General features: G+C 36.1%; 1 protein-coding gene across 13 annotated transcripts in view; it reads left to right on the top strand.

Moving 5' to 3' along the window:
- BRD1 (bromodomain containing 1) overlaps window positions 1-25,930 on the top strand; it is a 57,246-nt gene that overhangs the window by 10,478 nt on the left and 20,838 nt on the right. For all 13 annotated transcript variants that reach the window (XR_014492926.1, XR_014492927.1, XR_014492928.1 and 10 more), the window contains 5 exons: window positions 2,842-2,998; window positions 10,141-10,272; window positions 12,950-13,078; window positions 19,718-20,030; window positions 22,292-22,552. Coding sequence is in view for 4 of the 13 variants with exons in the window: in XM_083366431.1 (XP_083222557.1) it covers window positions 2,842-2,998; window positions 10,141-10,272; window positions 12,950-13,078; window positions 19,718-20,030; window positions 22,292-22,552 (992 nt within the window). In the remaining 9 variants the exon portion in view is untranslated. The remainder of the gene's footprint in view (window positions 1-2,841; window positions 2,999-10,140; window positions 10,273-12,949; window positions 13,079-19,717; window positions 20,031-22,291; window positions 22,553-25,930) is intronic.

Raw genomic sequence — 25,930 nt, 5'->3', positions numbered from 1 at the left:
TTACTTTAGCAATAAATTTCAGTCGTAAATAGTTTTTATTTGTTTTCCTTGTGTTGGCTTGGACTATGTAAGCCTGGTGACTATTTGAGAAAGACTGCTGGATGTGTATTAGGGTGTGCAGTGTTTATGTTTCAAAGGCAGAAAGTTGCCCTGGAGTATGTGGATTTGCATATGTAGCACCTGTCTGTAACTCATTAAAATAAAGATTTTTCTTTGGATAATGCCGCAGCTGCAAAGAATAGCTACATGATCCTGGGAAACAATCCAGCTCTTTAAGGAGTTGCTGTGTGAGTGCCCAATCATGCTCCAGAGCATCTTTTTGCCTTTGAATCTGAAGCTATGCAAGCCAGAGGTAGGAACATAACCCTATCCTGTTGTTGTTTCTTTTCATCTGGTATTTGAAGGCATGTTATTTCCAATCTGGAAGTAACACTAACTTTTCAAGACTTGAAAGCCTTGATAGACCTGTTCTTCGTGCCTTTATCCTCTCTTGTTTTAATATCATCCAAATGAGTGACCATGATTCCATCTGATAGTAATGAATTTCACAAGTTAATTATAGACTGAGAGGAAGTATTTTCTTTTCATTTCTATTAAATTTTCTTTCAGTCAGTTTAGTAGGCTGATCCTAATCCTAATTTGTTTTTTCCTTATCTATATTCAGTATTCCATGAAAGAAATTATGCATACTTTGATTATCTCCCTGTTCAACTGCCTGTTCCAACTATTTGGAATTATTCAATTTTGTTAATGGTGAAGCATTACATGTTTCCTTGTGTATAATTAATTTTAGTAATATGCTGCTTCAGAAACACATTTTTGGACAAAAGTTGTTTCAGTTTTAAAGTGATTACAGAAAGGATATCAGTTTCTAAGGTATTACCCAAGTTGCAGACATATTTTATGGAGAAAGAAGAAGGGAGTTGTATTGCATTTTGTTTGCTTGCTAAGAAGAAACAAAATTTTGTCCTTTTAAATATTTTGCAATCCAGCTTCCACAATCCTACATCATTGGCATTGCATAGTCTGGCTATTTGGAAAACAAAATATTCTTCTTGTGTCTTATACCTTAAATATATCAAACATTTAACTAAGACATGTCAAACTCACAACATCATGTGACATCGCCCGATGTATCAGAGTTTTTTCTCGACTGCCGGCAATGGGATGGGCACAGTTTCCTGATGATGCGTCCGGCCTGTGGGCCGGCAGTTTGACACCCCTGATTTAACACTTCAGACTTCCACAACGTTACTAGAACTTCAAGTGCAAGCTTATAAGCTATGAAACAGATAACTTTAATGCATGCTATTCCTTGTCCATGACTTATATTTAAACAAAACCAAGAATTTCTTTCTGTAGTTTATTTAGCTTGATACTTGAACCAGATATGTATAGTTTGTTCCCTTTGTGGCAGGGCAGAGTTTGAAGTCAGGAATAAGCTATGTAGAACTATGTTACGATATTACTTACTTGATTTCTAACAATTTTCAGATTATGTTTGACATAACTTCAGAACATTTCTCTCTCTGTGTGTGTAGATATAGATATTTTCTGGATAATTTAATATTAAGAATTTAAGAATATTTTAAAGTGTTTATGAAACTATTAAATGATAATGTGCTGCTAGCATTAACTATTACAAATATATCAGGCCGCCCTGTCGTCAAGTGTCTTCAAATAAAACAGTCTTGTGGTACTTTCATGTTATAAATTTATAAAATACTTTCAGTTGGAATATACTCCATCAGGGGCATGGTTTGTTACTTTAAATATTATTTAGAATGTTGTCTTGTTCAAAATTTCCATTCTGAATTTCCTGGACTAAAGGAAGACTTTTAAGCTAAATATAATAATTGTGGTATTTCTCAAAAACAAGGATAGTTTGTAGTCTACTTTTTAAAAACAAACAAACAAACCCTGTCCTTCCTAAGTTGTAAGATAAATAATGCTCAGGACTTAATATGTAATTGTAGATAGTGTTAAATTATTAAACCCAGTAAAACTAAGAGGGGATATAGGGTTTCACAATGCATTATAATAAGAGATTGACCAGACATGTCAAACTTGTGATGTCGCACAATGTATCGGAGCTTTTTCGCCATTGCCGGCAATGGGGTGGGTGTGGTTTCCTGGTGATGCATCTGGCCCCTGCTCTAAACTGCATATTAAATTGATGGAAACTGCTCACAAATAGCATGAGTTATTGGGGAACACCTAATGTGCTTGTTAAACAGGGTGTAGAGACTTTTAGATCCATAAGCTGGTGGGGGGGGGAGATGGATGGATGGATAGATAGATGAACTGTGTCATTTATTGAAGATTTTTGTCTATATGAAGTGTTTAAGTGTTAAGAGTTTGTTTGGTAACCTTACTCTTAAGTGTTAATTAACAAAATTTGTAATGAATGTATACATTTTCTTATTGAAGGTTTTTGAATATGTGAATTGTTAAGAATTTGTTTTGTAACCTTACTCTGGAAATCTGAGTAAATACTTCAAAGTGCAAAAAGATTAAATAATATGAATTATTAGATTTTGTAGTTTCTGTGTAACTGATGAACATAAATAATTGTAATGGATTCCCCATGCCAAAAATGTTACTATGTTTGTTTAGCATTCTTCTTTAATATACAATAAATCTTTTAAACTTGAAAGGATTTCTGCCAACAATTTGTGACACAAGTATCCAGTATTAGAAAAAGGATTGAAAAAAACAACCATGTAAAGATGTTCATATAGTAGAATATTTTTGAAACAACAATAACATCTAGTCAGATTTATAATTAAAGTACGTTCAGTGTTTTGTTTGAAAATATTGCCACTTCTTTTCCTGTTTCAGATTAAATAAAATTATGAATCAGGTGGCAATTCAGCGAAAGAAGCAATTTGTAGAAAGAGTCCACAGTTACTGGCTACTTAAAAGGTTGTCCAGAAATGGTGTTCCTTTATTGAGGAGACTACAGTCCAGCTTGCAATCACAAAGAAACACACAACAGGTACCTTTATTTCCTTACTTCACTTATGATTAAATTATTTCAGTTCATAATGTATGGGTACAATTATCCAGGACCACTGTAATTATGAATGAGTTCTTTTTTATGTATATATTTTTATTAGTTTTTATAGGATTAGAAATAGGGTAGGTTTGGGTTTCGGGTTAGGATTTTTTAATAACATTCTAATATTTTAATAACTCAATATTTAGCAAACAGCATGTTGTCTGGGTACATGTATTTAAAAAAAGTAACTATCATAAACAACATGTTGATCAATCGCTAGATAGTCTTCTTACTAGTATATATTCAGTGGTACATACCACATTCCTTTCTAACTCATTTTTCTAGTCATTGATAAAAATTATCCCATGTTCTAAAGCACAGAGTCTTCTTTCTCTGTTATCTTTAAAGTCAATCTATCCATTTCTGCACACTCTAAAATTTTCTTAATTAATTATTGTAAATTTCCATTTTTCCAATGTTGGGCAAATACAATTTTTGTTACAGTTAATACATGTAAAATTAAATATATACAGTCTTTATCATAATTTGCTTCTATTACTCCTAACAAGAATAATTCTGGCTTAAAGTCTATTTGTTTTTTAGTCATTTTCTCCAACCATAAATGTATTTTTGACCAAAATCTTTTAGCTTTAGGGCATATCCACCAGATATGGTAATAAGTACCTGGTTTTTGTTTGCATTTCCAACACTTGTTTAAAGTATTTTTAAACATTATATAAACATTAAACATTATAGAAATTTTCTTTATATGCTACTGCTTTCTTTAATTTAACATTATTTTCCCATAACTTTTGCCAGTTCTCTAATTCTATATTATGTCCAAAGTTCTTTGCCCATGTTATCATTGTTTCTTTTACTTGTTCTTCCTCCATCTTTAAGCTTGACAGATATTTATAGAGTTTCTTAATTTTTTATCTGTTTTTAACAGTATCTGGTCGAATTCTGTTATTTATAAAATTCCATTGTTTTAGCATCTTTTTCATATCTCATTTGGATTTGCAAATATGGCCACCATGATAGATCAATACCTTGTTCTTTTAAATCTTGTCTGTCTTTCAATTTTCCTTCATTGTCCAAGATATCTTTATAGGTCACAGTTTTGTCATAATTAATTAAATCTGGGTAAGCAAAAGCTTCCATTGTTGAAAGCCATCCAAGTATCTTGATATAAATTTTCGCTTTTATTTTTTCCCATTCTAAAAAAAGTGCATTTCTTACAAAGTGGTTTTGAAATATCTATGAATTTTATTCTTCCCATACCACAGAAAGGCATGCCAACCTGGTTGTAGGTCATGACCCTCTAGGTATAAAAGTCTTTTATCTCTGAGCATTATCCATTCTTTAAGCCATGTTAATATAGTTGCTTGGTAGTATAACGTCCAATCTGGCAATCCAAATCCTCCACTTTCTTTTGCTTCTTGTAACATTTTCTATCTGATTCTAGTTTTTTCCCCTTGCCAGATAAATTTCAGTATTGTATTTAGTTCATCAAAAAAAAAGGCTTTTTCCAGTCTTTCCACTTTTCCAAATCCAGTTTTATTTGTTTTAGCAATCTTGCATAATTGTCTTCTTTTATTGTTGCACATCTTGCTGTTAAATAAATCCCCAAATATTTAACTTTTTTAACTATTTGAAGATTTGTTTTTGTTTTTTGGCTAGTTGTTTTTTTTTCCTCTTAGATTTTTAGTTAGCACTTAGTTTTTTCTCTGTTTATTTTCAACCCTGCCACTTCTCCAATTTTTTCTATTTTCTCCATAAGTTTAGTGCTTATTTCAAATGGTTCTTCCAATATAAAAACCAAGTCATCTGCAAATGCTTGTAATTTATATTTTTCATCTTTTATCTCTAGTCCTTTAATTTCCATATCTGATGATTCTATTCAATACTTCCAGTGTTAGTATAAATAATAATGGAGATAGTGACATCCCTGTCTTGTGCTTTTTTTAATATAAAAGTTTTCTATAAAATCTCCATTCACAATTATTTTGGCTTTTTGTTTATAATAAATTGTTTTGATTACATTTATAAAGTTTTCTTCAGAATCTATTTCCTCTAATTGCTGAAACATAAATTGCCAGTTTACGTTATTGAACGCTTTCTGTGCATCAATAAATATTAAAGCCATCTGTTTCCCTGGGTGAATTTCATAGTACTCTAGTCCAGGGCTTTTCAACCTTTTCACAGATTGTACCACTTTTAGGATATGGCAGTATCCGAGTACCACCAGTCACCTAGCAAGGTGTTAAAAACTTGACCCCCCCAAAAAATTGATAAAATACAGGTAATCCTTGACTTACAACAGTTCACTTAGTGACTGTTCGAAGTTACAACAGCATTGAAAAAAGTGACTTATGACCATTTTTCACACTTCTGTCTTTTGCAATATCCCCAGGGTCATGTGATTTATATTCGGATGCTTGGCAACTGATTCATATTTATGATAGTCAGTGTCTCAGGGTCTTGTGATCCCCTTTTGCAACCTTTTGACAAGCAAAGTCAATGGCTGAGGGTGGAAGTGGTGGCCAGCTCAACGTCACTCAGGTCACAGGGCTTCTCTAGGGATTGGGGGGGCTGTAGGGGGGATCAGGGGTCTCCCATGGAGGGAGGTGGGACTGGGGTGGGTGCCAGAGCATGGTCCCCTGGAGGAGCCTCGCTGTCCCTCTTGTCCAGTGGCGTGGGTTGCCCGGAGCCATGGACAGCAGAAGGCAAGCACCTAGCTTAGCTCTTGAGTTCCTGGGGCACCAGGATCCTGGAGCCCAACCCAGTCCATCCCCACTTCCCTGAGGGGGTGCCGGACTGCACTTATCTCCTTGTCAAGGCTGCTGATGTGCCCACTCTCCTTTGCCAGGTTGCTCATGGTGGGTGCAGGAGGGCAAAGTGTGTGGGTCAGAAGGAGGTCCACTCCCTCTCCATGTGAGGAAACCCGGCTTTGTAACCAAAACATCCTTAGCAATAGGATGGGAGACCATCAGGATAGGACAGGAGAAGGGGCAAGGGGATGGCAAAAGGGCAGCAGGGCTGCTGGTGGTCACGTGCTAAGACAGGACTTCCCTCAGACCCTCCCTCCATCTCATTCCACTCCTTCCTTCCTTCCTTCCTTCCTTCCTTCCTTCCTTCCTTCCTTCCTTCCTTCCTCATTCCCATCTCCTTCCTTCCTGTTTTCCGCCCTCCTTCCTTCCCTGCGTCCCTTTTTCATTCCCATCTCCTTCCTCTCCTGTTTCTAAAAAAAGTCTGCTTTTTTAAAATACTGCTGCATTTTTTCTTTTGAAATGTCCTCTGCATTGTAAAGTATCTTGTAATAGTCTTTGATATTTTTTTTTAATTTTATCATTTTGAAACTAATTCACCTTTTGAGTTTTGCAATTTGTTTATCAGTTTGTTCTCTTTTTTCAATCTATGTGCTAACAATCTCCCCGGTTGGTTGGCATTTTCAAAAAAGTTCTGTTTAGCCCTTTTAATCTGTTGAGCCATTATTTCCATCTCAGCTAGGTTTAATTTATGTTTTATTATCTCCATTTGCTTAAGTATTTTCTTTTGTGGGTCTATTTGTAATTCTGATTCTAATTTTCTGAATTCTTCTTTCAATTTTAACTGTTGTTTCTTTTCTTTATTCTTTTTAGCAGTATAAGTTACAGCCAACCCTCTGGAATATGCTTTAGCTGTGTCCCACACATTTTGAAGCGATGTCTCTTCTTTCTTGTTTATGTTGAAAAAAATGTCCATTTCCTTTGTCTCTAGTTGTATGAATTCTTTTTCTTTCAATCAAGGACTATCTTAATTTTTTCTTGGCTCCTCTCCAGGTCATCTTTATTGGGTTATGATCTGCCCAGATATTAGTTTCTATCTCAGTTTCTTGTATCATCATGCTAAGATCCGAGGATGTCCATATCATATCAATTCTAGACCATGATTTATGTCTGTTTCAGTAAAATGTATATTGTAGTTTCTTTGGATTTTTTTCTCTCCATATAACTTGGCTATAGAGTTCTTCTGCCATTTTTTAAAAACGCTTCAGGTAATATATTTCTTCCTTTCCTCCTTGTTTAGTGCTTTTATAGTCCAAAGGTTCCATCTGTTATTGAATTTAAGCCTCCCATTACACAAAGATTTTGATAGACCAATTCTAATATTTTTTAATATATTTTTTGTTAAAATTGTTTTTGTTTATCATTTGGTGCATATATTACTACCATCAGTATCTGTTTTTGATGCATCATTATATCCACTGTTAATGTTCTTCCCTCTTCATCTACATAAATTTGTTTAGGGTTCATCGTTTCTTTAATGTATAGGGCTATTCCTCTTTTCTTTTGATGTGCTAATGCAAAGTGAAGTTTACCAATTTTCGGCTGTTCTAACAATTTATGGTGTTGTTTCTTAATATGTGTTTCTTGGAGGCAAATTATATTCATTTTTAATTTTTGTAGTTGTGTAAAAAATGTTTCCTTTTTAAGGGAGAATTTAGTCCATTTATATTCATTGACAAGATCCCACTTTCCTTCTCCATCTCTTTCAATTATATCTAGGTCTTACTCTTCTAATCAGTCGTATCTGTCTCTGTTCTCTTGGTCTTGCTCCTTCTATGTATGTATTTAAATTTCTTCCTCCTCTCTTGGTTTAACTGCTCCTTCTACTGCCAACTCTTCCTGTTTCTTTGTTTCTCTTGTACCAGATTCAAAATCACCTCCTTCCAGAAACGCTCTGTGGTTATCATAGAATTCCATTGCTTTAGATGGCGTATCCAGTCTATATCTTTTCGTGTCCCAATAGATTAAAATCCCTTCTGGAATCAGCCACCTGAAATTCACTCCTTTTTCAATTAATTTTCTATTTAGAAACTGGTATTCTTTTCATGATTCTCTTATTCTCCTAGGGATTTGTTTGAGAACTACAATTTCTTTTTCTTTGTATTTCAGAGGTTCATCTCTTCTCAGAATCTCTTATTGATATTTTAAGAAATCTAATATGTACTTCTCTAGGGACTTTATTTCTTCTAGTGTAGTTTGAGTTGACTTGATAGATCTGATCTAATTCTCCCATTTCCTGTTTCCCCATTCCTAATACCTCTGCCAATAATTCCGTTATCAGGCCTAGAAGGTCCTCTTCCTTTTCTTCCATTATATTTTGAAATCTTAAAAAGTATGAGGCCTTTTCCATTTCCATGATAGCTATCAAGTCTTCTAGTTCACCATTTATTTGGATCAATTTCTGATTTTCATCTTTTAACTCTTTTAATTTCTGGTCAACCTCAGTTGATTTATCTTCTATTTTTTGAATTCTTTGTTGGTTTTTGTAACCATCTGCTTATAATTTTGAAATTGAGAGTCCATGTTATTAATTTTTTTATTCATTTTATCAAGATAACTTTTCATCTCATGGTTTGTCGTAACTGCCATGTGAGTAGCAATTACCTCTTGAATTGCTTGTAGTGTCACTTGTGTTTCTTTTTGGAAGTTGTTAGCCTTTTCTTATTGGAGCATTGTATCAGTTGATCTCTGATAAACTGGACTTGCAGAAGCAGAGGAGGGAGTAGAAGTTACATATTTTCCAGCTTTAGATAGATTTGGGATGCTCACCTTTATCTTTTAATCATACTTTATAATCCACCAAGTAAATCAGAATTTGTAATTTGTAATCCAATATGCTCCTAACAAATAGGAGAGGTAAATAGTAAAAATAATAAGTAGTAAAAAAAAGGAAAAATATACTGTCAAATTTGTAATCCAAATTGTAATCCAAAATGCTAGTAGAAGTTTCTTGTTCTTTACTCTGTCTCAAAACAGCTTGTAAAAATTCCAGGTCAAGCTGTATTTGTAATCCAAGGAAGTCAGATGACTTCAAAACAACTTTTATTTGTAATTATAATCCATCCTGTAAAGAAGGGCAACCAAAAAGATTCTTTTCTTTTCCAGCCACAATCTTCAGGACTATAAATTCCAAGGACATCAAAGAGTTTAGTCTACAAGCTGTGTCTGGGCATCTAGCCATTTTCTCACTCCAACCACAATAGCTTAATAAAAAAAGGGGGGAGCAAGTGTAGTTCTTAGTTTTGCCACTAGATGTCATTAGATTTCCATTTTATATTTCCCCAGCCAGGCTTTAGCAAGTTTGCGAAGTTATAGTCTGATGGTTTTCAAACAAAGAATAAAAAGAAAAGTTTATGGATGTTAAAGTATTCTTCTTCTGTCCCACTTAATTATCTTCACAATGTTATTATAAGTCTCTTTAATTTCCCCCAAAAGCTTAAACCGCCGCTTGTGTTTGTCAGGAGGGAGGAGTAAAAGAAAAGTCTCCCCCACTTATAGCTTTGGGGATTTCTTGCTTTTCGGGAGCTTTTTCCCAGAACCGGAGAGATAAGGAAAATAGTCTCACCCAGATCAGCTGTTTTGCTTTCCGCTTGATTGTAATCGTTTTCTTCCAGTGATCAGCTTCTGGCTGACGGCATGGGTGCAGTCAGCCTTTCTTCCTGCCAGTCGTGAGGGCTTTCTTGGATCAAGCGGGTCAGCTACCGCTAACTCGTGATCTACAAAGATTCGCCATTTGGCCCATCGCCTCTACAAGGCAATTTTCGGTCCTTTTGGACCCCCCCAGCAGGTAGAATTTTGGTGTGGGAAATGGAACATCTTTCCTCTGCACCCATGGTGCTACAAGCATCACCAGAAGTCATTGTGAATGAGTTCTTGTCGTGTTTCCCCTAAAATAAGACCCAATTAATTTTTGCCCCAAAGGATGTATTAGGGCTTATTTTCTGATTAGGTCTTATTTGGGGGGGAAATGTAGTACTGAATGTGTGTTGTCTAACTGACAGTCATAACGGGCTTATTTTGGGGGGTGGGCTTATATTATGACATTCTGAAAATCATGCTAGAGCTTATTTTCCAATTAGGTCTTATTTTGGGGAAAACACGGTATATTTTACACAAGGAGCAAAATATATGAATAAAAAAAGGTGTAAATACGAAATTGAGATGCCTTGTTTTACATGAAGAAAAAAATATTTCAATTGCCAATAATTTTGTACTACAGGCAAAATGTACTAATGGTTGTTTTTGCAATAGAGTAACTAGCTACTTAACATTACAATTAAAGTAATAAATACATGATTTTTTTTTCTTAAGAGGGAAGACGATGAAGAAACACAAGCCTTAAAAGAGAAATTGAAGTACTGGCAAAGACTCCGTCATGATCTTGAAAGAGCACGGTTGTTGATAGAGCTTATACGAAAACGAGAAAAATTAAAAAGAGAACAGGTATAAAGCTGTTGATGATTTTGTCTGAGTTTACATACCTTACATTTCACGTCATAATGAATGGAAATGATTTATTTTCCCTTTTACAAAATATCTGTACTAATAGCAAGCACTGTAGTGAGAATTAACGACATCCCCTAAGATTGTGGAAGGAAGGGACAGCAATAGGGAGCTGCCCCACGCTTACCGCACTTGCTTACCGTAGCAGCCAGGCCTTTCATGAATTGACACCTGCCTCGCCAACCCACTGCTTCTGCAGAACAGCCCCCCAACCCCCCCCCCCGGTCTGCATTTCACCATCAGAGGCCTTCAGAAAGGCCTCTGCAGTTGAGAATGGAGCTCTGGATTCCCCCTGGCCTGTATTTCGCCGTCAGAAGCCTTCTGGAAAGGCCTCTGCAGCCTAGAACTGAGCTACAGATTCAATCCGTAGCTTGGTTCTCAGCTACAGAGGCCTTTCTGGAAGATACATATACATACATACATAGATTGATACTATATGGCACAGCTATTAAGAGCTGTGATGGTGCAGTTTCAATTCCCTCAATCCTGACTGGTTCATGATTGATTCAGCCTTCCATCAGGGATGGCCGGCAGCTGCACGCAGTCTTTGGGCAAAAAGTCATCTGGGCTGCTGAGGCTCTGCTGAAGGCCCAGGATCGGCTTGCGCAGCTCCAGCTGATCAGCGCTGTGTGCATTTGCCAGCTGGGGAGTGGGTGTCTCCATGAGGGAGTGGGGTAGTGACAGACACTGTAGCTCTCCCTGAGCCCCAGTGAGTGGTGCACTCAAAAGAGAAGAGAAGGAGGGGGGGAGGGAAGGATATAAAAGGTTTTGGCGGGAGAGGAAGAGAAAAAAACGGGGAAAGAAGGGAACGGAGAAAGAGAAGGAGAAGAGGCTTCTGTGAGACAAGTAAAAGGGATCAACGAAGGAGTAGAGGCTGTGAAAGAGAGAGCAAGGAGAGGGAGAGAGGAAGTAGGGTCCACTAGCGACCTGACCATCAAGGTAGTGGTGCGTATTAATATGGATAAATTCTTCATACATTCGTCAGTGCAAAGGGAAAGTGATTCAGTAAAGGAACCTCCACCATAGAAATTAAAACTGGTACTTTTTTACTTTTTTTTTGGTCATCAAGTTTTTGACACCTTGCTAAGCACTGGTGGTACTCAAATATTGGCATGTCCTAAAAGTGGCACAATCTGAAAAGATTGAAAAGCACTGAATTAGAAGACAGCAAATACACAATGAGGAATACACATTGAAACCAATAAACTAGGAGACACCAAATGCCTAGGAAGCTAACAAAAGTCTTTAGTGATTAATTGTTAATTTCAGGCTGTTAGTGCCAGCCAATCAAGGAAGTTAGTGCTTTTTAGGGATTGCTGTATTGTCAGGTAGTGATCTCTCTGCTCTTTGGGGAGGGCAAATGGGTCAGGAACAACAAGACAATGTGTACTAACTGACAATAATGGCAAACGTGATGAATGCTGTGAAGGTCTAAGTTTATGCAAGGATTGCAAAGCTACTTTTTCATCCCCATCATAATTATGAATGCTCCCTGTCTGAGGCAGTGGTTAAACAAGAACTACTGATATATGTATTTAAGAACGTAAATTAGCTGAGAGAAAGGGGAAAGAAATCATGGTTGGCTGGAATTAATAAGATCTTCAAGACAGTCAGAAGAGATAAGTTTAAAAAACAAAATAAAAACAATGTATGAATTGTATTGGACCTGATATATTCAGGGATGATTTGTAACATTAAGATATGAAGAAGTATAATTATGTTGATTATTTCTTTGATTTCTTATTTCTTATTTTCTTTCTATATTTTGCATAATGTTGCTTACCCCAACAATAGTGTTACCCATTACTGCAAATATAGGGATTCGCTCTTGTGTATGAGTGGTACAACATAAAGGATTGCTACTTGGAAAATTAAGTTTGCTTTAACATATATAATTCTAATAATGTTGAATTTTGATTAAGCTTAGTAAATATTGTTTTTAATAATCGATTCTCAAAAGAAGAAGGAAAGAGTAACAATTATTTGATCAACATATACTATATATTAATGATGTCTGTATCATCATATCTGCTAAATCAATTATAGTTCTATTTTTTAAGTGTAGAAAAACATAATCATTTGCTGAGAAAGGAGGGGAACCATCTGAATACTCAGAACATAATTACTATTATATGGTTATTTTTGTTAAATTGATAGCTTTAAAAACCAAACAAAAATTAGATCTCTCCTTTTTAATCAATACCAAAGTTAAGTGTGGTGAAGTTTACTGAATCTTTTAAGAGAGCATTATAGTTACTTATCAGATACACAGTTTGCCTCGTATCAGGCTTAACAATCTTTATTAGTAAATGCCATAGTTGGATTTGATAAACGATAAAATGCACTATAATGCATGTAATTAAAGTCTGAACTGACCAAATCAATGCTAAATAAATAATTTCTGCAATTGATTTGTTATCTATTTTCCTATGCTATTATAAAATTATGCACGTATGGATATTCCTTCTGCCTATAACTTCATTGTGAAAGTTTCATTACAATGGTAGAATTTATCGCTAAGTGTAGTTTTCATGGGTTTGAACTTTAATTGTGATTTATTATAGCAGCAAAGTAGCCAGTGATCAAATTTTGATGACAATTATCCTCCGTTGTGCAGATCAAAGTCGAACAGGTTGCCATGGAACTTCAACTGACTCCATTTACTGTATTACTGCGTTCGGTATTGGACCAGCTACAGGAAAAGGATTCTGCTCGTATATTTGCTCAACCAGTGAATCTTAAAGAGGTAAAATAAAACATTTCTGATATACCGAAAATTTCATTGATGTAGTAGAATGTAACAGACATCTGTCATTGTTTTGACTGTTAAAAAGTTTAATAAAGTATAATTTAACTACATTAAATTTAGTTACTTAAATTCTGAAGGCATATAATATTAAAATAAATGTGAGGAGAGATTAATATTTTGAATGTATAGTTCTGGATTTGACTTACATGTTTTTAAAAATGATTTCATTAAAGATGTACAATAGTAATATCTAATACAAACTTAGAAAAATAAAGAGAAAAATAGGTGCAGAAAAGAAAAAGTTAAAAATTAAAAGAAAAATAAGAATATGGTAAAGAATATATATATATATATATATATATATATATATATATATGTATGTGTATATATATATATATATATATATATATATATATATATATATATATATATATAAAGAAATAACTTCTCCCTTCATCGCAGTATAAACAATTTTAATGTTACCATCTTTTAAAATATAACAAATAGTCTCTTCCATATCCCATCTCTTATCTATAACAAATTCATAAAATTTACCATATTTTCCGGCATATAAGACGACTGGGCGTATAAGACGACCCCTGACTTTTGAGAAGATTTTCAAGATTTTTTGTCTTATACGCCGGAAAATACTTACATGCCAGTTGCCAAGTGTCCGACACAAGCCCGATTCAGATTCAGCCCCGTCTGATGCAAATGGTGCAAAGCCACGCGCTCTTCCAGGCCAGACTTTGCAAACAGCACGCCAGAAGCAACAACCACCGCAGGAACTCTAAGTCCACGCCTTTCGGCAGCCTGCATGGCCAAACGCGATTCGGCTTTGAGATAGCATTTGCAGACGGAGCAGCCACCGCGTCTGGAGCCAAGTCCCGCCCAGGAGACGGTTGGCCAGGCGGGCCCGGAAGACGTGCTAGAGAGCCGGGCTTGGGGCGGCCATGCTGAGGCCGGCTGGCGAGGGCTGCTGCATGGTCTGTGGGCAAGAGGGGTGCCAAGTACCGTTGTTCCGCATTCCGTGACCAGGCAAGCAATTCTTCCGGTCGGCGCGGGTCAGGTGTGCCTCAGCAGGAGCAAAGGTGCTCCCTTCCTACTGTCGAGCAGCACGCCTCTGGGGACCGCCTGCCCCTCCTCTTTTCGGGGACCTGACAGCCAGCATTGGAAGCGCCAGCATGGCCAGTCCTACAGAAAGCAACGGCGGCGGCTGCAGTAGCCGCCCCAGGAGCTGACGAGAGTTTGCCCTCCATCACCCGTTCGTCATCGGCCGCTTAACCACGGGTCGCCATCACCTACCTCGATTCACCCAGCGATTCTGCCGTCCAGCAGAAAAGAGAAAAGATCAGAGAGGTGAATAGTATTTTCCGGCGTATAAGACAACTGGACGTATAAGACGACCCCCAACTTTTGAGAAGATTTTCATGGGTTAAAAAGTTGTCTTATACGCCGGAAAATACGGTAGTCGTATCTCTCCTGATTTCAGCAAAAGGGTTACCACAGATAACCAGATATCTATTTTAATAGTATTAATCAAATAAACTAACCCTAACTTTATATTCATTCCATTTACCGTATATACTTGAGTATAAGCCGAATTTTTCAACCCACTTTTTGGGCTGAAAAATTCCACTTCGGCTTATACTCCAGTCAACAAAAAAACTTACCGTTCCTCCGCGCAGACCTGCCGACGTTTGGGGAGGTTTGGGCACCTCCCCAAACCTCCCAAGGTCTCCGTTCCTCCGCGCAGACCTGCCGATGTTTGGGGAGGTTTGGGCGCCTCCCCAAACCTCCCCAGGTCTCCGTTCCTCCGCGCAGACCTGCCGACGTTTGGGGAGGCGCCCAAACCTCCCCAAACGTCGGCAGGTCTGCGCGGAGGAACGGAGACCTGGGGAGGTTTGGGGAGGCGCCCAAACCTCCCCAAACGTCGGCAGGAGGAAAGGAGACCTGCCGACGTTTGGGGAGGTTTGGGGAGGCGCCCAAACCTCCCCAAAGGTCGGCAGGTCTGCGCGGAGGAACGGAGACCTGGGGAGGTTTGGGGAGGTGCCCAAACCTCCCCAAACGTCGGCAGGTCTCCGTTCCTCCGCGCCCTGCCTGCCTGCTTCTTTCCGCAGCGGAAAGAAGCAGGCAGGCAGGGCGCGGAGGTCCGGAGACCTGCCGACGTTTGGGGAGGTTTGGGGAGGTGCACGCGCACCTCCCCAAACCTCCCCAAACTTCGGCAGGTCTCCGGACGGCGGCGGCTTGGGAGAGGTGCGCGCGATCCTGGAAGTACCGAAGCCTCGGCCGCGCTCAAGTCCTCGGTAAGCTCCGGGCGGTCACTTGCTTCGCGTCTCCTGAGGGAAGGGGGGGCGACTGGAGCGGGCGTGTTTCCTCGCCTGCTGGGCGCCGCGATTTGCCCGGGGAACGCGCAGGCCCCGAATGGCAGCGTGGAGCGAGGAAGCGGACAGCCAGGGCTTCCCCGAGAGCCGCGGCCACACAGGGTATTCCTGTGTATTCAGGCTTGCAAAATGGCGGATCGAGCCTCTGCTGGCGGCAGAGGCTTGCAGAACGGCGGATCGGCTTATACTCGAGTCAATAACTTTTTCCAGTTTTTGGGGGTGAAATTGGGGGTCTCGGCTTATACTCGAGTCGGCTTATACTCAAGTATATACGGTACTTCTAACAATCTTGCTCTTAATCCCTTCAAATAAGTATTTCCATTTTTTTTCTTTGTCCCTTCTCATATCATTCTTCAAAGCTTAAACAAACTTTTTTTTATTTGTTGTAAATCCAGTATAGGAATATTGTCTGGGTTACTTTGTTGGCTTTTATCTGTATATCTCTTTTTATTATTAAGACAATAGTTCACTTCTTCTGTCTGTCCAGTATGACATATTTTTCCATGTCATTCTTGAAACTTGTCATTTTTAAATTCATGTTCAAATCAATCTTAATTATTTCAGGTAATTCTTGATTCTTTTCCATAGCGTTTTTAAACACAGTCTGTCTATAGAGGCAGACACTCTTAAAATTAAGTTCTGGGTCCATGGTTCAAAAACATCCTTCAGTATGTTTCAAAATATTTTGCTTCATTCACTGTTAGTAAGTCAACTTTGAGTGTTCTTCTTTAATTGCAATCTTTAGTTCTGTCTGGTTTTATCTACAAGTTTGGTTGTAAGTGCAAGGACCCAACTTTTTTCAGCATCGTGATTACTTTGAACACTCACCAAAGAGTTGTAATGCTGAATTTTTAAATTCTTTTTTTTATTGAAAAGTTTTACAATACATTTTTAAATACAAAAAACTCCCTCCTCCCCCAACCCTCCCCTCCCCTCCCCTCCCCCCTCCCCGACTTCCCAGAGCTGAATACAGGGTATAATAATACAAACATAAACTAAAATATGCTAACAACAAAAATAACACATTAAGTTCTATTGGACTTTAACTCTCCATAGTCATAATATTAATAAAGTAACAAATGACTAATCATACATCATAAAAATCCACTACTTATTCAAATGCTAAATGAAACTTTTTAGTCCCATATTTATTCTGAATATATTCAATCCATCTTCTCCATTCCACAATATATCTCTGTTGCGATTGATCTTTCAAATATGCCGAAATCTTTGCCATTTCTGCCAAATTGGAAACTTTCAAAGTCCACTCTTCTATAGTTGGCAATTGCTCCTTCTTCCAGTATTGCGCAACTAAAAGTCTTGCCGCCGTAATTAGATTCAACATCAACTTAGTGTCTATTACAGTAGTATCTGTAATAATACCCAATAAAAACAATTGCGGGGAAAACTTTATCCTTTTCTTAAATATCTTTTGCATATTCCACCAAATTTTAATCCAAAAAGCTTTAACCTTTTTACAAGTCCACCATATCTGAAAATATGTTGCATCCTCACAACCACACCTCCAACATTTGGGCTGGCAGTTTGGATACATACTTGCTAATTTTTTAGGGTCTAAGTGCCACCTATAAAGCATTTTATAAAAATTCTCTCTTAAGTTTTGGGCCTGTGTAAATTTTACATTTCTAACCCAGATCTTTTCCCAAGTGTCCATTGTTATAACTTCTTGAAAATTCTGGGCCCACTTTATCATGCAATCTTTAACAAGTTCCGTTTCTGAGTCAATTTCTATCAATGCATTATATATCCTTTTAATATGTGCTTGACCTTGATCTCTAATTTGTTTTACCAAATTTTTCATCAGTCATCAAAAAGCCCCTTTCTGGTCCTCTTTCCATCTTGCCTGTAGTTGCCCATACTGAAACCAAGTTTGTACAATCTTTTCTTCCTTTAAAATATTATATGGCTTTAATTGCCATACATTCCTTTCTAGACTTAAAATTTCCTTATATGTAGTCTCATCCTGTTTGAATTTTTAAATTCTTAACTTAATGCTTTTGTAAGAATTCAAAACTATTCCCGCTCAGGAAGGATTCCTTATAATTAATTCCAAAATCCTATTTTGAATTTATATAGTTTGTTAATCCATTGACAACTTTCTAACATCAAAGATTCACAGGGAGTCCTCACGATCAGTGTGGAGATTTGCTGCTCCGTCGCTAAGCGATACTGTTGTTAAGCGAGTCGTGCCCAATTTTGAAATCCTTTTGCCATAATCCACAAAGGAATCATCATTGTTAAGTGGAGTCATATAATTGTTAAGTGAATCTGGCTTTCCCCTTGATTTTGCTTATTGTAAGCGCTCTTGGAAGATTGCAGGAGGTGATCACATGACCCTGGGATGCTGTAAATATTTGCTGGTTTCCAAGCAGTAAAATTTTGATCATTTGACTGTGGGGAAAGCTGCAACAGTCATAAATGCAAGAACCACTCATAATTCATTTTTTTTAATCCCATTACAACTTTGAACAGTCATTACATCAACGATCATAAATTGAGGATTACCTACGTATAATTACCCTTTTGCTGCTTATTCCATAAAAAAGTACTTAAATTTATATTTGAAACTTCTTTCACTGTGGATTAAAAGTAAGTGTTATAAAAATCCAAAGGTTTCTAATAGCTTAAAACTAATTAAGCAGTTTCCAAAAATGATTTAAAGAAAAATATGCAAAAAATCCTTTTGAGGCACCAAGCCATGGTTTGAGCAAGATGACTATTCCTGTATCTTCAAGAGTTTTAAACCCACCAGAGAATGCTATGTTATGGTTTCCTTCTGAGGAACAACTATTTCAAACACTTGTGAACAATCTCAAGTCCTCTCCTTGTCTGGAGAGGAATTACAAAGAAGCAGGCTGCTCATTGACTCTTCATTCCGTTATGGTCATCAGCTTCGCTTCAAACCAAGTTGCTTTGTTCACAATTTCTTCCTTTGGAAGTCCAGGCTTAAATGATAAAGTTAACTTAATTGGGTTAAACTCACTTTAAGAGTTTTAAAAAATGCATTTAAATATAGGATGCTTAGAATAAGATGCGAGAGTCAAGTTCTAAGTGTCAAAAATGCACTGCAATAAAATCAGGCCATTTTGGTTTTTCTCAGTATTTTCTAATAATCCGTTGCAGCTTTTCAAAACAATATTTTGAATTTTAGTATATTATTCAAAGTGCATATAAGAATGTGCAGAATACTCTATGCATAGAATTGGTGGCTTTTCGCAACCTGTATACAGACTGAAACAAACATGTACGGATGTGAATAGTTGTCCAGAATGCGGACAGTAGGAAAAAAATAAGGTCAGTGGAAGGATGATGATGATAATGACAACAACAACAACATTGGAAGGGGCCCTAGAGGTCATCTAGTCCAACCCCCTGCTCAGGAAGGAAACCCTATACCATTTCAGACAAATGGCTATCCAATCTCTTCTTCAAAACCTCCAGTGTTGGAGCATTCACAGCTTTTGGAGGCAGGTTGTTCCACTGATTAATTGTTCTCTTTAATTCTAGTTGCTTCTCTCTTCGGTTAGTTTCTGTCCATTGCTTCTTGTCCTGCCTTCAAGCACTTTGGAGAATAGTTTGACTCCCCCTTCTGAGATATTGGAACACTGCTATCATGTCACCCCTCGTCCTTCTCTTCATTAAACTAGACATACCCAGCACCATTCCTTATATGTTTTAGCCTCCAGTCCCCTAATCGTCTTTAGGGGACTGTTGTAGTGTGCAAACTTTAAGGGAAGAAAAAGAAAGCATGAGATGATTGTGGGAAAGGTGGGCAGACTATTTGGACATGAGTGGCACCAGGAGTGCTATTCCGATGGCAACATTCAACAAAAAGAAATCATGAGATTATTGGGGAGGGTTACTGATCAGTTAAATATTCACTCCTAGAATATAGATGACACAGAAGGAATGGCAACATGTAGCTTGAGGAGGGAAGATTGGAGTAAGGTGCTCAGATCAGAAAGATGAAGACATGCAACAAGTACAAAATGTATCGGCCTTGTTCTATTAGTAAGACCCCTTTATATTTCTCTTGGTAAAAACCATTGATATCTTGCAGGGTTTGGTTCATCAGGATTGAAACACATGCACACGCGCGCACACACACACATACAGTCACTGAAATGGTCTGACTTAACTTCTAAGCTACAGTTTTTCTGTGCGTGGAGCAAAACACATGTTTTGGTTTCATGCATTATCACATGTCTTCCATTTAAAATCTGTATTTCAGGTTCCTGATTATTTGGATCACATCAAACATCCCATGGATTTTTCTACTATGAGAAAACGGTTAGATGCCCAAGGTTATAAAAATCTCAATGAGTTTGAAGAAGATTTCAACCTTATTATTGAGAACTGTATGAAGTACAATGCAAAAGATACAATATTCTACAGGGCTGCTGTGCGGTTAAGAGATCAAGGAGGTGTTGTTTTGAGACAAGCTAGAAGAGATTCTGAAGCAATTGGGTATAATAATGAAACTGGAATGCACTTACCTGAACGGCCTAAACTTGAATCTCCTCCACCTTTTACCTGGGAAGATGGTAAGGAAATAAATGTCAACTATTGCAGCAATATTTTCATGTTTTTGTATGAACAGACATATTTTTATGTATATATTCTACACAGTAAATGAACTCTTTTAGGCATGTTCTTCTATATTCTTAAGTAAGAATTTCATATAATTTAACTCTATATAACAACAATCCTGTACCACAAATTGTTTTAAAATTAATTGAATAGTTATGCTGATGGACTACTATTAATAAGAAAAAGGGGAAAAATGAGACACTCCTTGAAGTATATATGTGTTATACTGTGTTATATGCTTTTGAATTCCTGCTTGGAAGAGACTTCATGAATGGAATTCTTTTTTTCTAATGCTTAAATATAACTTCTCTCTGTTTTCTTCATTGTCTGTTACTTTTTCCTGTATTCTCCCTACTTCCCTTCCTATTGTTCCTTCCCATATTGTCATCTTTATATTTATTTATTTACTGTTCTTTCTGTTGAAAGGTAATGTCTGTATATATCCCAAACTGGTTTGAATGATTGATGTAGGCAGGTGTGGATCAATTAATGGAGTAATTGATGGAATCCCTTACTTTACAGATACTTTTAATTAGAAGCTTTTAATTTAATTTAATAATTACATAATATATTTATTGGGCAAGCAATAAGGCTGTACTAAATTATTCTAATATAGAGTTACTAAACCTAAATTCACAAGGCAGGGAGACCGAGCTTTACCGAGGAATTGCAAAACCTAGAACAAGAACTTCTTTCAGTTGATCTTAACAAACCTCTTCTTGATCAAAGTAGAGGTAGTGTGATATCTTTAGAGAAGTGGAACAACGTAATGTTGAAACTGCAGTTGGGAGTGATGAAAGTAGGGCTGAACTTTCCCATAGATTTTTACCACAACATGATGTAATAGTGGACTCAGCTATTGAACCATATTAATTAGGATAAGTATTATTATATTTTTTATTAAATTTGTCCTTTCAGAAAATGTGGTTTGTTTACTAGGACTGCTATGGTGACAATTTATTAATTACTTTGCAATGATGTTTCGGAAATTTCTTTTGTTCAAGGCTAAATCATACCTTGGATCTTACCATTGTACTGTTTATACAATTAATATGAATACCTACTTGAATACTAATGGAAAACAAAAGCATAATGGCAGCTCACACTAATACAGTTTAGTAGATTTGCAAAAAATTATTGATTGCCTCATTCATCTTACGTTAGTCCACCAGTCCTTTCTCAGTAAATAAATTTATATTCTGCATCATTAGATAAATCCCTTCCCAAGTTTTTAATGTTTCATAATTTTTAGAATAAAGTTCAACTTGATTCAGGGCTATATTGGATATAAATGTCTCTTCCAAAAATCAATTGCATTTTCTTTTAATAGAATGGCTGAAGTCTTTTATTGCTATAGAACAAGGGTGTCAAACTCTTCATGTCATGTGACGTGCCGCGATGTATTGCAACTTTTTTTTGCATTGCTGGAGCTAGGGTGGCTGCGGCCTCTGTATAATGCTATAGAACTTTGTACTATGAAAATAAAATGAAGGACAAGCTTTACTTGAGGCTGCTTAGTTTCTTGAATAACAGCCTATGTGTTCTAACACCATGTGGCACATGTTGTAAACATTGAACTAATACTTTGAGATACAACAATAAACTGCATGAGTGATACAGAAAACAATTTTTGGCTCCTTAAAATTAAAAGCTGATTTGAGCATTAAGGCAGAAGTTAGATTTGATCAGTTCTTACCTTGCAATGGAGTAAGTGGCAACTATTTGTGCTGTACTTCAGGAGTAAAAGTCTATGTGCAGTAACTTTCTTGTCTGTGAAATGGATTTGGAAAAGTGATGCTCTCATTAGTAGTACCATACTCCATATAGGATTCCTGCTGGAGGAATGAATAGTTTAGCAATCAATATATCAAGTTTATGTATTGTTGATTGCCAGATGAGCTCATAGTTACCTGTTGAGTGGCAGTATTACCTGTTCTTAAGGTGCCAAAAATTGAATTTGAAATATATACCATCCAGTTTTTATGCCAGCAAAATCATTCAACAAGGGCATAGGGAGATTTACTGTTTTAAAATAATAACTAGGATAGAACTAAAGGTCCTATGTTAACGTCAGATGCTTCTTTAGTGTTTGCAGTGAAAGTCAATTGAAATAGCAATCTAATAGCTTTTGTTTTATTGAGTATCATTGTGCAGCAGAGTCATGCTGTTTCTCATACTATAGAAAAGTATTGTAAATGCCTGTGTTTTAATTCAGTGGATAGGTTACTGAATCCTGCCAACAGAATGCACATGTCTTTGGAAGAGCAGCTGAAAGAATTGTTAGAAAAACTTGATCTCACTTGTGCAATGAAATCCAGTGGGTCTCGGAGCAAACGAGCAAAGCTTCTAAAAAAGGAAATTAACTTGATTCGCAGCAAGATAAGTCAGCAACATCATCAACCCCCTCAAATTGAATCAGGTATTGGAAGTTTTGAAGAAGAAAATGCAGTAGTGGAACACGAAAGTGAGGAAGAAGGTAAGAGACATCTTGATTTAAATCATAATAGTACATTCAGAAGGAGAAGGTTGGGGGGGTGGATAGAAGAGCTAATTTACTATTAGTTGTAAAGTTTTAGAAGTCCAAAACAGTTCTAAATAGGAGTATAAGGGGTATTTTTTTGTTACTACATAAATATACAGTAGCTTGGAATGAATTTTTTTCTATTTTTCCCTACCCAGATTCAAACAGTACATTTAAGTGGTAAATTCTGAACCCATGTTCTTTTTAGGGGAGGGGAATGGAGATTTTAGAAATATTTTAGTGGTCACTATTAATACCTAAATTTACTTTTAACGCTTCAGCATAAATTTGTTGATGCATTTAATAAACTTGCACAGCAACTCCATGCATTTTTATTCAGAATAAAATCTGTTCTCTTTTGTAGAGATTACTCTCAGGTAATACATGTAAGAGTGCAGTTTCCAAAATGTTAGTTTTCTACAAGCAGAATTGTAAATATGTTCAATACTAAAGGAGACTGAAATGCAAAATGTTGTGACAATATCTTTGCATTTTATTTCTAAAATGTAGGGAAAATATTGTAAATAGAAACCTTAGATGTTGTAGAAAGCCAAAGAAAACACATCCAAGACAGACACACAATCACAGTACTAAATATTTGGAAATTAAGTTGATTCCTAAACAATTTATAATCTGTAAGAGGTTGTTGGTGGTGTCATAGCCAGTTTAATGGGAGAGGTGAACAGGTTAAAAAAAATCCAAATTGTTATTCTAAATCATAAAGATAGAAGATGCAAGATTTTTTTCCCCAGAAGACCTTTTTATAATTTCATACTTTCCAGATTTAACAGTAGACAACAACTGACATTGTGAAAATTTCAGTGTTTGCAAATTGTAGTGCATGAAACAGGAAAGCTATTGTATTTATTTTTTCCAAATTAGATCAAAAGGCATCAGAAGTACAAAAGTAACAAAGACCCTTTAAGCTGTCATAAACAAGCCAACATCCTTTAGATAGACTATACACAGAATTATTGAATGCTATAGATTGTCTTATATCAAAATTTTGACACAGTATAAATAGAGTAAAAAGAATGGTGTTACAAAAGATTAAACACAAGGTGGGCTTTTTTGGTTGTTTTAGTATTCTATCAAATTTTCAGGATTTTCATCTTCAAATGGGGAGAGTAGGACGAAGGATAAAGATACTACATTTTTCCCCATTGACCTTCATTTTTAATATTATAGTATGTGAAGTATAAACCACAGTTTATACATGTACATGTACATATACATGTACATTATACATGTGCAGATCAAATTGCATTCTGGCACAATAAAAGATAGATGAGACTTTTTTTTTAAAAAAAAAAAAGCTATACATATGCAGCCTTGTTTAGTTTTTTTTTTTTCCAGGCTGAAGCTGCTGGTGACTTTCTACATAGCAATCATTATTAATAGTATAATAACTGCAGTTCACATAGCAGTAAAATGAATTACCATATGAATAAAGAAGTGACAAATTCTAATTCATTAGAAAAGGCCAGTTTTTTTCCCTTTAGAAAAACTTCACAAATTTCTTAAAGTATGTTGATTAAATCTCAAAATTACTCTAAATATATTCCAACTTGAATCGTGTTATTTGAATAGAAACAATAAGAATAGGTCAAAAAGATATGCATAAAGGATACAGAATAGTAAGGAAATTATGGCCAATAAATTCAGTTACATTTCTTTGGTGGGATTCAGATGGCTATGCCTTTCTTATTCTGTCACACAGATGATACCATTACTAATATTTCTCTAAAAATATGTATTCCCTAAAGGTGTATTGGATAGTAATATTATCAGTCATGTCCATATATTTACTAAGCTATCAGCTGTCCCTGATCTTCCAGTGCCACTGTATTTTAAATTATTAAATTGGCAGGAATGTAAATATCGCTCTTTATAAACATAAATTTTCAAAATACTCAAGCTGATTATTTAAATGTGAAAGGAATGTTATAGTTGAGGCTTTTTAAGCCTCTGCAAAATAAAATAAAAAGGTTAAGACATGAAAAAAATCCGTGCTCTGAAATTATTTTTTCAACCAAAATATTGTAGAGGTTGTCATCTGAAGTTGGGATTCAAATAGATTTGTTAATAAAATTGTACAATAGTAAATTTGGTTAAATTGATCAGTAGTATCAGTATGTATAGGGCAGATACCATGTGAAGAGTAACTTTTGTAAAATGTTGTCTGGGGTGTGTGTGTGTGTTTGGTTTGTTGTCTACGCAAAAAACATCCACAGTGATATAGCCAGACTGAGATATTAACTAGAAAATTATAGAAATAACTACTTGATTATGTTTTTATCTAGACATTCATGCATATAATACAGGTAGTCTCATTTAATATCTGCTCAAAATTTTGATTCACTGAATGAGGGGGATTTAAGATGGATCCTTGTAAGTGTGGCCATTGCAGCATTCCTGCAATCACGTGGTTGCCATTTGTGATATCTACTACCTGCTTCTAGCAAGCAAAGTCAATGGGAAGCCGGCAGGAGATAGCAAATGGCAATCACATGACTGTAGTAAAACACAATTGCACGGTATTCACCTAACAATGAGAACTGGGATTGCTGGAACTCCTGTCAGATGGTCATGTAATGTCATACCTTATGCATGGGTCACTTAGTGAAGAAGTTCTCAGTCCCAATTACCAATGGTAGAGAGGAATACCTGTATTTGGAAACTTAAAGTAAGACAATTCTAAAATATTCTAAAACCCTCATACAAAACTTCTGAAAAGAATATCTAAAATATCACTTAAATAAATAAATAGAAGATAAAAGATGAATTGATAAGAATTAGTTCTCTGAAATATTTTAATGTTTCCTGCCAAAGTATTTTAATTTAATCAAACTGAAAATTTATCATAATTATAATATTGCTTTCTAAATACATTAATTTAACCTCTATTATTTTAGTTAAGAACAATTGAAAAGGGTAAATACATAAAGTACATATAAATACATATTCACTCAGTGCATTCTACTGAAGGTGAAGTACTTTTATAAGTACAGCATAAGACACAAATGCTGCGGTATAAATCTTAATATTTAAACATTCAATTCATTCATAAGAGGTGCATAACACCAAGAATTCATAATATTCGTTCCAATGAGAGTTTCTATTCCCAAATAATGACATTGAATATTAAAGCCACTCTTTTTTACTTTTACATCATTCCCACATAAATTTAGGCATTAACTAGGACAGATAGTTTGTTTAAAGTTTACATACATGAGATGCTTTACTTTGTATCAAACAATATTTACTGCGGGCTACCTATTTGATACTAAGTTTTATGTAGTAGCTCTTATAATTACCAGTTTTCAAAAAAAA

The sequence above is a fragment of the Vipera ursinii genome, assembly GCF_947247035.1.
Source record: "Vipera ursinii genome assembly, chromosome: 6".
NCBI lineage: Eukaryota > Metazoa > Chordata > Lepidosauria > Squamata > Viperidae > Vipera > Vipera ursinii.
Note: the sequence above shows the minus strand (reverse complement) of the source record. Positions and strands in the feature narration are given on the sequence as shown.